Source organism: Orbicella franksi, chromosome 1 (assembly GCF_964199315.1).
Source record: "Orbicella franksi chromosome 1, jaOrbFran1.1, whole genome shotgun sequence".
In the NCBI taxonomy this organism is placed as follows: domain Eukaryota; kingdom Metazoa; phylum Cnidaria; class Anthozoa; order Scleractinia; family Merulinidae; genus Orbicella; species Orbicella franksi.
The window spans coordinates 27,759,799-27,776,766 of record NC_138145.1 but is presented as its reverse complement, the minus strand read 5'-3'; the positions used below and the strand labels follow the sequence as shown (position 1 = coordinate 27,776,766).

The following is a 16,968-nucleotide window of genomic DNA, read 5'->3' as shown; positions in this document are numbered from 1 at the left end:
AAAAGGCTGCAAACTTTTTACATCTTCCTGCGACAAATTGCATCTACAGACGCATAGAAAGCAAACGTCGGTTTGTTAATTTGACATAACTAGGGAATGAAAATGTTGTTAGTTCATAAAATGTGGTTTAAGGCGCTCGATTTGAAATCTGGAGGTCCCTGGTTCAAATCCTCCACCCTACAGCTATCTGGATTTGTACTAGGTAGTCCTGAGTTCAACTCGTCGACCGCGATGTGTAAATAGCCAACTTGTCAGCCTCCCATATTTGGGATACTTAATAGTTTATGTTCTATTTTAAATATTTGTTTATTTATTTACAGTGTCTTCAATTAGCATAGCAGTGCTAAACACATTTGACACTTAAAAGAGTTGTTGATTTTTTTTTTTGTTTTTTAGATGATTTATGAACTCGGCGGCATTTCCAGAAACATCGGCGGGAAGGCCAGAATACCAAGTCTGAGGTTAAAATGGCCGACAAGGATCTCTCCAGGACTCCCGACGGTGGATGGAGTGCCACGTGCGATTAGAAGTGGATTGGCCTCATGGTAACAACATTTTTGTAATTAAACTGTGAATTAACCCTGAAGGGAACACCCAATGGATTTTTTAGACATAGTGCTTCTCAGTCAACTTCAATTTTTTTGGTGTAACATTTACAGCGGCTGCAAACTAGTACTGCAAACTGCAGACTGCAGACCGCAGGCTACGGACCACAGAGTTGTTTTAGGTTTAATTCGTTCACTGAAAAGCTCAAGTCCGCTTTTTGTTTCATTCCGCTAGAAAATAATCAATAATCAATGAGAAAACAGTCAAAATGTTCCCAGTAAGACACTACTCTACTTTCATTCGTCCGTTTATTTGCTCGCTTTGCTTTTCTAAATGATACTCGTAAAAGTAACTGTGTTTCGCATGACAATAAGTTTGCTAGACAATTTTGTACAACTTTTGCCTGTGTAAGTTTTTTTCTCGAAAGATGCAAACAGTAAAAACAAGAATGAAATATATAGGGAACAAACAAACTAAAAAACATTTTCAAAGTCTCTTCAATTTTTGTCCACCTTTAAGCACCGCAATACTTCTCTTCATCTTTCTTTTATGCGTCAGAGCCATCATTTCGAGGTTTGCTTACAAGACTGTTCGGCATTGCATGACCTAGTGCACCACTACTATACTCGGAGAACTTCAGTCCGTATCACGCAGGTTAACGGCTCGCCAATAAATTGGTCCTTGTCAAGTGGTTTAAACTTTTCAAGTTATGCTTTTCCGTGAACAGTCACGTCCAGCATTCACCTGCGCATGGCTGCTGCTAATGGGTACAGGATCAGACGCCACCCATTCCTTTTCTTCGTTGGTCTGGAAGATTTCCCAAGGGACTTCCAGGGAATCCAATCTTTTCGCACTCTCCGCCGCCAGGTCCATTTCCCTCTCAGCTTCCTCCTCTCTTCCCAAGCCCTTGAGGACAAGCGACATAGCTTGATGAGTGTGTATCAACTCGTCGTGTGTGTCCAACACCTCCTCCTGCAGAGAAACTGCCTTTTCAAGGCTTTCAAGGGCGCTAAAAGAGAGAATACAGTAGAATGTTATCAATTCGTCAACAAGGCGTTTCTTCGGGCCATTTTAAAGTCAATTTACTATTAGTAGAGGTAATCGTACAAATGCGAATGCAATTAAGGATTTACGCGACGTGTTAAGAAGACAGTTCCGAAGTGGCGTGACGCGCGCGCACGGAAACATTTTGAATTTAAGTTACGCGTATGTTAGCTGCGCTTACGAATTTACGTTGCGTGGATGTTTATCGGCAGAGTTTTAGACAGTTTCCAGTGAGCAGTTGTTGTGCCTTTTAGAGAGTTTTGTGCCGTTTAGAGTTTACCGTTTTACCGATTTGGAAGTGTTTTGGTCGAGTACCGTTTCCGTTTACCGCTCACGAACACTACGAGTGATATTTGAAAATTCTTTTAAATTATTCAAAAAGTATGCAATTTGAAGGAATTTTCAAATATCACGAGTCGCGTACTGGGATTCTTGATTTCTCGAGCTTTCATATGATTACTCATTCATTATATGACTGAGAGAATTACGAACTCTCGTGCGTTCATTTGCACTACAGTTCAAATTAAAAATTAACGTTAAATTCGCCTGCTCTCAGCCAATCACACTGAAGTTATTTTCTTAGAAATATATTAAAATAGGTTATCATTAGGTGGTGTTTAACATAAATCGCCAATCTCAATAACAAGTAATGAGGACGAGGTTATTCAGTCACTTACAGAAGCTGGTCTGATTATAAAAAATCCTCGAATTCTTCGAACAAGAGTGGAACCTATGACCCGAGAACTCTCCGGCAATCTCCAGGGGTTTAAATCTAACAAACCTCTCGTTTATTGCACGGAGGATTATATAACTTAATTATTATCTTTGTCTGAATGACGTCTTCGTCCTTCACTAGTAAAATTTTACACGATCATTTCACTAGTAGCCTTAGTCCCGGGCCAGGCATTTTGAGAATTGTGAGTAATTGATAGTATTTCTAAGTCAAACAAGTTTTGGAATAAAGTTCCCTTTCGGGAGACTGAAAGAGACATCAAGGTCGGCGCTATAAAGGCAGCCATGACTATAACAAGAATAGCTCAAGAGGAAGGCATCCTATTCACAGGTTGCCAAACAAAATGTAGCACAGCAAAAATAGGAATGGGAAGACAATAAAATCATTTGAAAATGGTGACTGGATCTGTACCTCTGGGTCCTCAAAAATATACCCATCGCACACCACTTCCCATGATATGTTTTCTTTCCGAATCTCCGTAAACCTTTCTTCTCTCACAAGAGAACAGATGGAAAACCCTTCACTATAGAGAAAATAAGAAAATAACCACCCACCTTTCGTATTCTTTCCTCGCAGAGAGAGCCACGCCCAAATCGTACAAAGATCGCGCAGTTTCCTGATGGTCCCCCAGTAGTTGTTTGCGGATTTCAAGCGCTCGGCGGGTAAATTTAATGGCATTGTCGTAGTCACCCAAAGCATGGTAACTATTAGCAATCTTACTCAGTGTTGTTGCCACAAAGGGGTGGTCACCAAGGATCGATTCATAATCGGGTAATACGAAAAGTCGTCTTGTTTCAATAGCAGCCAAGTGTTTCCGTTGCATCATCTGCGAAGCTGTCGGAAGAAAGAAAACGAACAGCTTATATGTAAATGAATTAATTATTCAGGTCTTCGAAGTACATTTGTCCGCTTTGACCTTAAATTACCTTCCCTCGATCTGAAATTTTCCCACATGTACCAAGTAAAACCACACCAAAGTCCTACACATTATATGTTTCTATAACTAAGTACCACATCCATTTCGACATAAGTAGCCTGACTAGCCTAAATTTCCAGTGGACATTATATATTTAAGAACCTTTAACGGCTAACCTGGAAATATCTTGTTGTTGTAGGCGGGTGTTTAGCGGATCTCATGAAAAAGCGTTGGAAACGGTAACTTTCAAAGCAACACTATAATATAAATATATATATAAAATTGAACCTGCTAGGTCGTTGTAGCAAGCAGCAAACATGACCTTGTCTTTATCCTTCATTGAATGTTTCGTGCGCTGTTTTCTCAATGTTAAGGCCTGGTTGAGAAGATCATAACCACTGTCAACGTGCCCCTCGCGAACAAAACAGAATGCAAGCTTGCTCAGACACTGGGCGCGAGTAGCGTCATCAAAGGCCGCGAGACTTGATTGAATTTCATTTGCACGTGACAATAAGCACTTGGCTCGATGCAATGCTATGGGACAGATGTGTGGTGTGCACGTGCAGCTTAAGACTATTTTCATTCCCATATTTGTCAAGCAAGCACTGTAAAGGTGCATGTCGTAGCGACATCGGTACGAAAGCTTGCAGAAGAGTGACTCAAACTCTTGTTTCCTCATCATTTTGGCAAGAAACACTGCTGACTTGTTAAAGCAGCGAATGCAGTGCTCCCTTGTAGTTTGGTCAAGCTCAGGATGATCATCTCCGCACCATGTCATGGCTTCTCGGATGTTTCCCTTTTCGTTCCTGTAACGTTCGATGGCAGACTTCGAATCTCGACTCAAAAATTGTTTACACAGCGTGGTAGTTAAGTCACTGTAATGGCGAATGAAAACTGGTTTGGCTGCTGTGTGTTGCGGCATCAATGAAAAATAATCTCTAAGAAATGGATGGAGAGAATAGTGGCAGCTTCTTCGATCAAAGCGTACAAGGCTGCTGTGTTTCAGACGATTCATGCACGCCTGCAAATCAAGATCAGGCGGCGGCTTAAACACGGCGATAAAATGTTCCTCGGTGAATCCGTGTGGAAATGTGGAGATCTTAACAAGAACATCTTGCTTTTCCTCGCTCAAGCGATTAAAGCAAACTTCAAGACACTTATCAATGCGGTTCTCGATTGCTATAAAGTCGCGGTTTAGTTCTTTTAAGAGCAAACGAGGTGTACTTGTCGACAGCCTTCGGATCAAGTTCTGTGGATTTTCTTTCTTAAGAATAGCCAACACAGTGCAGATGACGAGCGGAATTCCACCACAAACCTTGACCAATTCCCTCACCAATTCGTCGTCTAGACTTTTGTCACGCTTTGTAAACAGGGTTGCAGAATCCTCGTCAGATAAAGGCTCCAATTCTATCAGTTCACTTGCAAAACACACACTGAAATCGACGGTTTCTCTCGATGTGAGGACAAGATGAATGGCTGGGCACTGTCCCATGTCCGTTAAAAAAGCCAAGAAATCATCTTTCTTGTATTTTCCACGTATTTTGGCACAGTAAATCCCGGATTCTTGATCGCTTTCCTCGTTGCTAACTTGATCATGATCCTCAATATGTAGCAAGTTGTCAATATTTTCGATGATTAGCACCACGCTCTTGGGTTCAAAGGCCCTTAAGCGACGCATAGTTTCCTTTATCGGATCCTCATTGGCATCCGCACCGAAGGCCTCGATGATTTGGCTTCCCAAGTCCTCCACGCAGGTAACACCTCGAGGTTTCACGTAAGCAACAAACTTTCCTCTTTTGATCATCCTGTGTGCGACTTCTACCACCACCGAGGTTTTCCCGTACCCAGGAGGTGCCACAATTTCAGCACCCTTGTTAGAAGTAAGAAGAGAAATAATCTGTTCGCACGTGTCGTCGCGGCCTACTAAATAAGTAGCATCTGGTAAATTCCCACAATGACCTGCTCGCTTTAGGTCCTCTGATAATAAAGACAAAAAAGGAGATTTACCAAAGGAGAGTCATTCAGGGAGAGTAGTATGCGTTGCCAATGCAAACTCATTATGGCTTATTTCGAAAGTGTATAGGCCGCGAGAAAAACCCAGGCTACCGAACGAGAGAGAATGGCCGTTTGAACTAGGCTGTACCAACCAGGGTACGCTATAAGCGCCTTGGTACCAACGCTGAGATCGCTGGTAAGACAGAGCATGCCATGTATGTATATTTCTTTTTCCTCAGTGGCTACACCCCACCGAAAGAGAAAAAAAAAAAATCACCAAACAAGATTGATGGGCCAGATAATAGTAAAAAATTGATAGCGTCTTTGTTGGGCGCTGAGTCACACAGGTTAAAAATGGAACGATCAGTTTAAACCAAATGGTTGAAGGCTCGACCTAACTACTATCGCCTTGCTGTTTACATCGTAAGGTAAATGGTTTAAACTGTTAAACCTGAAAATGGATTGCGTCACGACTTCTTACCTTGCCTACCTTTAGAAGAGCCGCATTCTTCCCTCTTGTAGCGAGTGGACAAAGTCTCCCCTGTTGGATCGTTAATTGGTAGGTCGATGCTAACCCTATCGTTCAATGAAGAATCAAGTCGCTCCAAAGATGAATCTAGGAAAAAAATAAATACATTGTTAAAAGCAATTACTTTTTCTTTTCGTTAACTGATTAGTTAATTGCTGGGAGAATCTCCTCAGCTTTCGATTTATGAAAAAAGATTGTTATAACTGTTATAGCGAGTAATTCAGTATTGTACGTGTTTATACACCAAATGCAGGTTTACCTAACCTTTTACCTATGTTTTGTATTTCCTTTTTGCCAATGACAGTGTAATGTCGTTTTCAGGTTCTTTTGAGGCCCGCTCGAGCTTCAATTTGGAAATGCATAATTAGAATACAGTTTAAGCTAAAACCACAACGCACAAACGCACAACACACACAAAGTAGACACGCACAGAGTACAGCGTGTACTTCTTCCATACATGTACAACGGGGCGTGTGTTCCTCGTTAAAATTTTCACCTATAATCCTAGCTATACTAGCGATATAAAGAATAGTAGATATAGTATTGCAACAAAGCAGTCTTTGCTCTCACCGACGGTGTCTGGGAATTGCCTTGTTATGATCTGAATGGCATCATTACGCTGAATCTTGTCCAGTGCCTTCACAACATCCTTTAAGGTCGTGTCAGGGAACCGAGCAACCAGCCATTGCATGACTTCCTTTGTAGGACTCTTTCCTTTTAGTCCTACCCCGCCAAATGCTTGTCGAATGTCAACTGGGACTTCCAGTTTGCATGCCAGGTGGTGCCAATCTTTGATCCCTGGAATTTCACGATTGAGTTTGGCTGCCATTGTTTGTAATAGCTCTGAGCCTGGTGTCATGACTTCCTTGAGGGAAGCTCCATCTGCAGTGACACGAAAATACAGGTGAAACGGTAACTACAGGTTCCATATACTGTCCCTGATTGTGAGTGGTTGTTACTTTGGTGGATGTTTGAGGACGAAAATTACGATTTGCATTTCCCGAATTTCCAGCGGTGAATAGAACATCGTTTTCCGGAATTTCCGGAAATGGGGACAACCTCGCGAGCTGAACCCAAAATATAATTCAGAAAGGACGGAAAGTTATTACCAGGAATTTCCGTCCGATTTGATTTTCCTCTCGGAATGTCCGAAATTTTCGTTTGAATGGTTCGTATTTCGGAAATTGTTCAATTTCCGGATTTTCCGAAAACTTTCGAAGATAATTCCCGTACCATTTGCCCCCCGTGTCGCAAGTTCCAGATTTAGACACTCAGTCACTCAATCAGCCTTTCCAAGGATAATGTAAACCAATACTGACAAAAAAATACATTGCAAGTGAACAGGACATGGTTGAGAATTCCGTCAAAGAAAAGCCAGGAAAGTTTCGGTTTGTGCCAATTCTTTGAACCGAGGCATTAAAAGTGAGAAATACAAATTTAAGATTTGGCCCTTTCCGTAGACACCATTGCGAAGAGTAGAAAATTTAACAAAATAATGTAAGAGGGTTAAATCTCTCAAGGGCTTCGTGGCCAGGGCCTTTGACAATAATTTTCTGGATTTCATTAGCGTAAACTGGAGTGACTAAGGGTATTATATGCCTTGGATGGGATGTCAATGGACGGTGTGTTATTTGTGACACACTGGAATAAATTAACACAAGATGGCTTGTCTAAGGTTACCATAGAACGCAACTGAAAAGAATAGAGCCTAGACCTCTCGTTCTGAGTCTAACGCGCCAACCACTGGGCCAACAAAAAAAATATCGATCTCTACACTTAGTGTTCTGACCTCTTACCAACTGAACATTACCTTCTAGGCTCTGCTTATCTAGATAGTAAAGCAAATCCATCCTTTTCAGGTCGTGTAGAGTTTCCTTTAGTTTCTTAAGTGTCATCTGCGGACGATTAGCCTCCAAATACTGGAACAGCTCGTTGGTTGGGCTTTGAGTTGAACGTCTTTCGAAATTCCAACAGTCTTCCCTGGGCACGCCAAGTTTTATCGCCAAGCGGTACCAATTTGCCAACACAAGTGACGTTACATCTAGGGCTAGGGCAATCTCATCTAAAAGACTAGCCCAAGGTGAATGGGGTTGTGAAGTCATTACTTCCTGGACCCTTTCAGAACCAGTAAAGCCACCTGCAAGACACCTTCATTTATTAGCCTAGACGTTCTGCTCCGAATTATAGAGGCAAATAGTACACGGCAAAGCAGAAGGTCAGGATGGGAAGTACATTAAGATTTAGGGAGATCGACGTTCATGGACTGTAAGAAGATATATACTTGCTATTATTTAATCTCACTTCACTAAGCAGAGAGTTTGTAACTGACTCTGTCATAAAATATAGGCCTCCTTCGGTTGATGTAAAAAAGGAAAATTAATAAATCTAGGATACTGTCAACAATTGAGAAATTATGCGTGCGTACATAGTTAATAGAGGGAAATGGTTAGGAAGGCCGGTAAATATCACAGAAGCAAACAAACAGGCTAAGATTTATGTTGGAAGGCGCTTGACCCTGCACATCTTTTGTTTTTTGCTCGTTGACTATGCATGAATTACGTAATCGCAAGGTTTCTATTGGTCAGTTGTATGAGCACACGTAACCACCTTTTGTATTTTGCCAGGTTTTGTGCAGGGTCAACCCCCAAAAAAGCAAACAAAAACATACAACAAAGAACTTTGTCAAGTTTCCTAACCATTTCGCTCAATTAACTATGGTGCGTATTGCAATTGTCTATAACTTTATTCCAGAGGAATGTACATGTATTGGCTGCTGTTAAACTCATGTAAACTACCACTACTTAGTTCCAAGTAAGTGACAGTGTGGAAACTTTTTAGTGAAGCTGAACTCAAGACTTCCCAGAAGCAAACAGCGAAGCTGCCTTTCAGCAGCGAAATATCAACTTCAGAGCTCCACAGAGTGTGTAAAAAACGTGTTCCAATATTACCTTTTGTCGTCAAGAGACTAAACAGATCATTTCTCCTGATATCTAACATCGCGTTTCTGAGCTGTTGAATGGTCAGTTGTGGTTGCGTGACCTCCAGGTACTCAAACAGTCGAATGGTTGGACTTTGGTCTTTGTACTGTTCCAATTTTTTGATGACATCCTCATCCACGTTTAGTTCCCTTGCTAACTGTTTCCAGTTCGGGATTAATCTCATGTTTCTGTCCAAGCATAATGCCAACTGATCCAAGAAGTCTGGGTGACGTTTTAGGACATCAGAAAGCTTTGAGTCTTGACAAAACAAAAACAAAGACCTTTAAATTAGAAATACGACATGGCGGTGTATAAACAGTGGGCCTAAAAATAATATTGTTTCTTCTTGGTTGCTGATAAATAATAAAAAAGAGAATGACCAACATACCGGTCTATACAGTGCAATTGCAGCTATTTCTTTTGCCTGATTATCTAAAGAAAACTCTGATCTCTTGTTGTCCGTTATTATTACTATTCAAACTAAAATACTTTCTTGCAACTATAAATTGTAAACCGAAATTGAAACTGAAACGGTCACGAAATACGGTATATTCACTTAGTTAATACTTAGCGACGTAGAATCACTTAAGTTAACAAGGATTTGCACTCACTGCAAACATAATACTAAGATTAAAACAGTAATCTACCGTAATCGTCTGGATAACGGTTGTGAAACTGCCGAATAAGAAAGAAAGATTTCACTTTGTAGTAAGTATGAAATTAGTATGTCATTCAACTTCAAGGTCGAAGGATTCCGTCACGATATCTTTGCATGAGCAAGCGAAATAATGTTGAGTTGAGATATTTGGTTGTTTTCTTTTTCTTTAAGATTGTGATACTTCGAAAGATGATATCAACTATTAAATGCTTGCCGGCTAATTAAGCCAAAGCTGCAGAGGAGATTATAAACTTTAAAACAGAAATTGTTCACGAGGAATTTTCACTTCCGCTTTCTTCCCCGACTCAAAAGCTCACGCCACGCTCATGTTGCAACGATTTTTGTTTTTGCTATCATCTAATGAGACTTTGGAATGTAATACAGGATTGCTAGGCATCATGCCTAGCAATCCTGAGGCTCATGAGCATGCAATACACATCACCATGACTTGACGCTGAAAATTTCAATTGTGATTATGGTCCATTATGCTTGCGCGTACACACAAAATATTTTCATACTGAGCTAGAAGAGACGCTCTTTGCTAAAGAAAATAGAGCCGTTTGTAGACCAGACTAAAGAAACACGAGAAAATCACTTACCAGTCGAAAGAGAACTGTCCTCAGTCGAGGCCATGAATTTAAAACGGTAGCATCGCTCAAAGTGTCAGTTCTGGTGCACCGTGTCCATAACTTCTAAAGTTTATTTCAGCTTACACGATTCCTCCAGATCAGACGACGCTGGGTATTCGACTCGCTTCCAACATTCAGCAGCTTTTTTAATCTGATCTATATCGTGAAAAAACGCTTAATAAAGCTACTATGAAAACGATAAAGCCGGCATCGTTGACATCCTCGTCGTAATGGCAAATATTACCAGAAACTTTTGTTGTCTGTCTGAGAATTCAGGCGAAAACCAGAGTGATCAAAGGTCATGTTATACGTCAGTGTTGATGCATATATTTTGTTTTACGCAGGTTTACCGACTGTTAGAAATCAACGGACCGTGACCTCTCTCTTAACTTGCGTACCCAGCTAAAAAAAAAAAAAAATGATATTGAGCAAGGGTGCTGCACTACGTAGCTTTCCCATTTGGGGTGTCCATGACACACAACGGTAGTCGTCATTCACCGGGAGCATGAAATACCTTCCCTCCTCCCGTTTCGTCCTTGCATACGTCACTGCTTTCCGAGGTTGGAGGGCTGCTGCTGTTGGAGGGCTTGCTGAGACATGCCGGAGTGTATTATTTTTGGGAAAAGTCCCTACATTGTATCAAGGTACGCTACAAAGGATTTGGGAAACACCCTCGCCTGGGGTACTGAACTTTAATGGTTGTAATTGTTTGAAGGAATAGTTGATAATTGTGCGATTTCACTATTAATATTTTGACCCTAATTGTGTGACGGCTTGTTTACAAAATTTACATCCTGTGCTTTTTTGAATCAATATTTTTGTAATGTTTTATGACAGCATCTTCGGTTTTCTTCCGGTTAGGTTATTTTCGTGTTGCTTCATATTTTCGGAATATGCGACATACCAAGATGGGGGATTCAATTTGTAAGTTGTAACTAAGCCGTTTTTCGCATGTTTCTCGCATGTTTCTACGATGGTATGACAGTCTCAGTTCATATGCAACGAAACGTTTACAGCCCACTTGCTTCGTCTAATCAAAGTGCTATTACAAGAAATCGTGTGCTCGTCGTCCTCGGTTAATTTGGTGTCCATAGCAAATACTTCTGGATCCCGTGCTTAATTCGTCGGTGGCTGAGCTCAAAACCTAATCAGTTTTAATCAAGGCTCTTTTATCATTAACGTGAGGAACTATAGCGAAAAGTCGGTCAATATATGACAAATCGGTTTTGATTCTTGACTAGCTGTGGTAATGAATATCATGTTCTTTTCATCAATTTAGAAGAAATTTATCTACTGGAGATCGATAAGAGATGGAAACCAAAAACAGAATACTTGCTTTCCGACTTGTTTTTGTTTGGAAAATCTCTTTGTTGATGAGCATTGGGTATTTGAAATAAGAGCCGAAAAAATTAATAAAATAAAATAAGATTAATCAGTAGCCTACAGAAAATGAACTTTTGTTGCTTCTGATTTCAAATTCATAACCCGAGCATTCAGTTCATTACTGGCTGTCTTTTATTTATACTTTCTAAAGTGCTGAATGAGAAATTCTCTCGTGCCTTTGTAGTTCTGACAAAAGAAGATAAACGCTAAGAGAGTTACAAACTCTCAAATGTAGGCTTTATTCCTAAGGCAGTCCTTCTCAAGTTATTTTTGAATCACTCCTGGCTTCAGATAGCATGGGAGGGTCTAGAAACAATCAACCAATCCTTTGATCTCGTGAACAACCCAAGCGGCTCGACGTGCGTTGTCAACCCTTGCGAAAACATCTACGCAGCATTAGCTATCACCGGGAAGACTAGATACCATATGTGCAAATAAATGGAGAGACTGGACTGCATTAGGATTAAGACTTATAAGGGAAATTGACTCGCTCACCCCTCGTCCTCTCTTATTTTTGTACGCTCCTTTGTCTCGTCTTTACAAACCAGTTTTGCAAGAACATCTGTCATTGTTTCCAGTGTGCCAGTCACGTTTTCTTTTTCTTTTTTTTTTTCTTTTTGCTGAGGGCCTAAAACGTCTTTTTATTCGTGAAATATAAAATAATTTTAACTTGTACAATTCGTTTTATATATGAAGTGAAATGATTGTTTTGTAATGCACTAACAAGGGCTATGTACTTAACAGGATATTTATCTTAGCACGTGATAACTGCGCGTAATGTGATTCGGAGTTTCTGTCACATGATTACTAGCGTAAGTGCAATACAAGATCAGATTAAAATCATACAGCTGTCGCTGATTACGTAATTTAGAGTCTGAGTTTTGATTTACTAGATTCCAAACTGATATTTGGCTGTGAAGAAGTACCAAGCTATATCTTGAAGACGTCAGTTGCTAAAATTATCTTATTTTGTGGTTTTCAAATTTTACTCTAGATATACAGAGGTCACTACCGGCCGAGGTGGTAGCAACGAAAACCTTGTGTTCAATAAGATGGATCACGAAATATCAGGCCAAGATCTGATTCTTCAAAGACGTTCTTCTCTGATGGAAGATTCGTTTTCACTTTATAGCACATTCACTCTTCAAGACCGTGTAGTGGCGATTGAACAATCCGGCGAAGAATTTTACGAAAAGGTGAGTAAAAAAAAATCTGGAGAGTGATGTGTTGGTAGGGGTTCACTCGTATGTCACCGGCGTGTATTAAATGTTTTAATTCTTTTCTTGTCTTTATAGACACCTTCTCTAATAAACATTAATCGGTTAAAACACTGTAATCAGGCGCTTTGGTGGTTTAGTCTTACGTTTTTCATCTTCATTAGGTGTAGAAGATATTGGATTGTATTTCAGAAACTAAGAAACCGTAAACTCTAATTAGAGCAAACCGCTAGCCATATTCTTTTTATTTACAATTAAATTGTAAATGTCAAGACGGCAATGATGTCGCCCACTTGCATTAAAAAGCCACTTTGTATAAACACGATTTAAATGTTTTCAAAAGAGATGTTCGAAGATTTAGAAATCTTTATTTTTGAGATCTCCCTCATTTGATTAAATGGCCGCGCTTCCCTTTGACCGCCTTGGAGGATTTTTTAGCAGGATTATGAGTTGAAGATGGCAGAAATTTCATTTAAAAGGCCATGTTCCCATTATCTTTTTAGAGTTAATGAAATTGCCTTTATAGAAAGTTGTCATACGATAGAAAAATATTTGTTTCGAAAGTGTTAGTGTCTTTGGCGTCTACCAACACAGTTTTTGCACAAAAAACAGCTACTTCTCTTGTTGTGGTAAATATGTGTGACTAAAGCACAGTTATACCACAGTAATGTTGGAGATTCCTGATTAAAGATTCCTCAATATTTTGTATTTACATGTTAATTTCCTTTTTAATTACTGGTTTTTCATCCGTTACCGGAACTTTAAGTGTCTGTGTGAGGACTCTCTTTGTTCCCCTAAGTAGGTTGACCAGCAATAAATACAGACGTCAGATTTTATTGACTCAAATGCACCAATCCATTTATAATTAAACGAAAGTTTTGTCGCCGGCACAGCCAATAGTCATCTTAGCTTAGCAATTAATTAATACCATGCATAAATGATATGATCACGGCCACTTTCGCAGCTACTTCACTATATTGTAGCCCAGGGTGATTAGACAATAGAAATCTCCATAAGCCTTTGCTAGGGCTAAAAAAGGAATAATAATAATCATCATCATATTCTGTAGGTCAGGCAACAAATGAATTAAATGAATATAGAAAGAGGTAAAGCCACTATCGCAACTACCATACTATACTGTAGCCCATGTTGATAAGAAAACAGAGAAATCTCCATAAGCCTCGTTCTTACAAGCACAGAAAGAAAGAATCATTTTCTGTAATTCAGGCAAAGAATGAGAGAAAAGTAACAGAATGCCACTATTGCAGCTACCTCAGTATATTCGTGGTAGCCCAAGGTGATGAGACAATAGAGCTCTCGATGAGCCTTAGCATGCACTAAAAACATAATCATATTCTGTAGGTCAGGCAAGAAATGAGAGAAAAAGGAATAGGAAGAAGCAAAGCGATGGATTCAGTTCGTCTCCAGAGATTGATTGATGTTTGTGACAATAGAGAAAATACTGCAATTTATCTTCTGGAGGAATGGAATTATGAACCACAGGTGAGTTTTCTCTTTCTCCTTTAGGCCGGTAAGGCGAGAGCGATTTACCATAGCAACATTGATTAAGGCTTTTTGCATTTGTTAAAAATGCTAAAAAATCCATAAATTCTTATTTAATTCATAGACCAAGCGACGTGTAACATCACTACTGTGTTTATCTAGCACATGTGATGAGTGAATATTTGACCACTAGGACTTAGACTTCATTAAAGTTGTATTTAAGGTTACTTCCCACCTTCGCGGGTGCCCTTCGGTAAAAAATCATACGCGCGCCAGTTTCAATAAAATCCCAACAAACTCTTTATCATAAGAAAGCTTAATAACTGTACTTTACGAAAAAAAATACAGTTTCAGCAATGCTTTCTTTTAGCAAGTGTCAGGAGGCGGTAAGGCGTGAAACGACCGAGGCTTCTTCTATTGAATTTATCAGCTATCGGATTCCGCAGTACGAGCAAAATGGCTGCACAGTCTTATTCACAAGGCATCAATCAACTAAAGTGTGTCGGGCTTTTTGGATATTCTGACTGGTTGTCTAGATATCCACATCTTAAGTTGGAGTAGCTAAAAATATGCGAGACGTGTTGCGTAAATGGACGCCACGGGAAAAAATGTGTTAATATCAAAATTTCCCCACAAACTTTATTTTGTCATTATCTCTGGAATGTTCTGTCGAAATTTCACGAAAATCCGTCAAATCTGCATATCCTATAAATTCGCTCAAAGTGGATGTATTCCGCCAAAAATCAAATGCGAGATTTTAGCTTGTAAGGGTTCGTACACAACTCGCGCCACGCCCGGAGATTATCACGCGTAATAAAACCGCAAACCAATGGAACAGCAGGACCTCCTAGTGTCTATGACAATAGATCAAGTTTTCCCGGGAAAAGCATCGCATTGCAACATTTTTTTTTTTTATCTCGCTCAGTGGAGTTCAAATTAGGACGGCGACGTAATATAATGGACAAAAACGCCAAAGGCAAAGGCAAAAACTCCAGAATACCCGGCCACTTATTAGCATCTCAGTGAATAAGAATAGCAACTATTGTTATGTACCTCGTTCTTGAAAGCACACCGGCACATGTAAATAAAGTGGCCGGGTATTCTGAAGTTGTTCCAAGGCGGAAAATGTGCCGCTGAAAAACAAGACGTTAAGGAATCGACGGACTGCTTAAGAAATTCCCTTAATGCTGAAATGAGTTCCCTTGGGTAGGTTTCATTTTCTTTATCGCTTCCGCCAGATTCCGACGAAGAATCTTGTTCGTAGCCTGCACTGACGTTGACTTCGATTTTTAAGCTACTTGTTCCAAGGATATTTGAACGCTCCGGATCTTCAGCAGATGCCGAGATTGTCGAAGGCGTTTGGCCAAACCAAGACCCTTAGTCGCTTTAGGCAAGGTTTTCTTTTTCTTTCCTTGACAGTATGGAGCTTTTTCTTTCTTCTTTGGGCCGGGTTTTTTCGTTTTCTTTACCAAAGGACTTTTTTCTGCTTTTGATTTTTCGATAGGAGTTAGCGTAAAGAGCTTTCACGTGGGAATTTTTGTCAAGTGCGTGATGTAAATAAAAATATGCAAATGACATGAAATACGAGCGATGAGCGTTAGCCGCGAAAATTTCCCCAGGGTTCTCGCCCGTTGACAAGATTATGACACCTTCCTAGTTTATTAACTTTATTTGAAAATGCGTTTTTTCTAAATAACACGGCCGCTTTTAGAGATTTTAATGTTTTTCCTTCGGAAACATTAGATAAAATGACGAACTTAAATTTTGTCAACTAAAAGAAAAAACGATTTTTTTGGCCTCTGAGGGTGGGAAGTAACCTTAATGTTACGATTATTTTAAAGTTACTGATACTGATTTGAAAAAATAACAAAACAACTATGGCCAGTCCTCGTTACTATTCCTAAAAGATATTTGGGACAATTTTGGACGTGTGAAGTGTTTAGTAACCTTACATGATGTTTCAATAACAACCAGGTTGCTCAAAGGGTGTTAACAATACTTTGATATCTCTTAAAATCTGTTTGAAATGCACCATAGAAGCACGGAAATAGGTTATAGCTCATCGTTAGTCAAACCAGTCTTCTACGGAGTCAGGATTCTACTTTCAAACAGTTAACCACTTTTCATTTTGACTTGGAGATTTTCTGACTTGATTGAAAAACAGTGGGAAATCCAAGATGGCAGATCCAGATAAACTATTTTGCTTTTTTGCGTCGCGATTGCCAATTAGATAGGTGATTATTAAAAAAAAAAAAAAAAAAAAAAAAAAAAAAAAAAAAAATAATAATAATAATAATAATAATTTCATCGTCTAGGTTAATAGATCAGTTTGTTATGTTAGGTTTGCAGATTCCTTAAGCTCCTATGTGATTCAGGGGTTAATTTAAAGGAGGTGACAGATTTTCTCCACAACACTCCATTGCACCTAGCTGCGACCAAGAACTACATCTTGCTCGCAAAGCTTCTGATTGAGAGATATCCCAGCATGCTTCTTGGTGCAAACGGTCAGGGCGAACTTCCGATTCAAACTGCAATAAGACATGGTCAAGATGACGTGGCCGCTTTCCTTATAAGGAGAATGGATCACAGGAGGTCGGTACATATGTGCATCTGAATTCTCCCAAACTTGTCCTTGTTCAAAGTTTGACGTTAGCGGAAGAACTACTGACAGTGACTGATGTTATACTATAGTTATTTTGTCTTCTTTAAAACTTGCTTCAATCCAAGTCTCAATGTCTTCTCTTCCTTATGTGCCCTTTGAATTTTCAAACGTGTTTCTTATTCCGCCCCTAAGTTACTTTTAAGTATTTGCTTTAAACATTTTTAGGACAGAAATA

General features: G+C 39.7%; 2 protein-coding genes across 5 annotated transcripts in view; one reads left to right on the top strand and one right to left on the bottom strand.

Moving 5' to 3' along the window:
• The window catches only part of LOC145500786 (uncharacterized), a 36,633-nt gene that overhangs the window by 11,677 nt on the left and 7,988 nt on the right, over positions 1-16,968 (top strand). For all 3 annotated transcript variants that reach the window (XM_081480341.1, XM_081480326.1, XM_081480335.1), the window contains exons 2-6: positions 397-545; positions 10,373-10,672; positions 12,406-12,607; positions 13,991-14,131; positions 16,473-16,723. In XM_081480341.1, the coding sequence (XP_081336467.1) occupies positions 10,626-10,672; positions 12,406-12,607; positions 13,991-14,131; positions 16,473-16,723 (641 nt within the window). In that variant the 5' untranslated portion in view covers positions 397-545; positions 10,373-10,625. The remainder of the gene's footprint in view (positions 1-396; positions 546-10,372; positions 10,673-12,405; positions 12,608-13,990; positions 14,132-16,472; positions 16,724-16,968) is intronic.
• On the bottom strand, positions 801-10,286 carry LOC145500759 (uncharacterized). 2 transcript variants are annotated; one of them, XM_081480297.1, is made up of 8 exons: positions 9,999-10,286; positions 8,712-8,999; positions 7,574-7,900; positions 6,334-6,645; positions 5,725-5,850; positions 3,528-5,216; positions 2,878-3,157; positions 801-1,555 (listed from the first exon to the last, which is right to left on the bottom strand). In XM_081480297.1, the coding sequence occupies exons 1-8, from the start codon at positions 10,030-10,032 to the stop codon at positions 1,249-1,251; spliced, it is 3,363 nt and encodes a 1,120-aa protein (XP_081336423.1). In that variant the 5' UTR covers positions 10,033-10,286; the 3' UTR covers positions 801-1,248. The 2 variants fall into 2 exon arrangements, with proteins under 2 accessions (XP_081336423.1, XP_081336414.1); XM_081480288.1 differs by having other exon boundaries at positions 5,716-5,850; positions 9,999-10,285.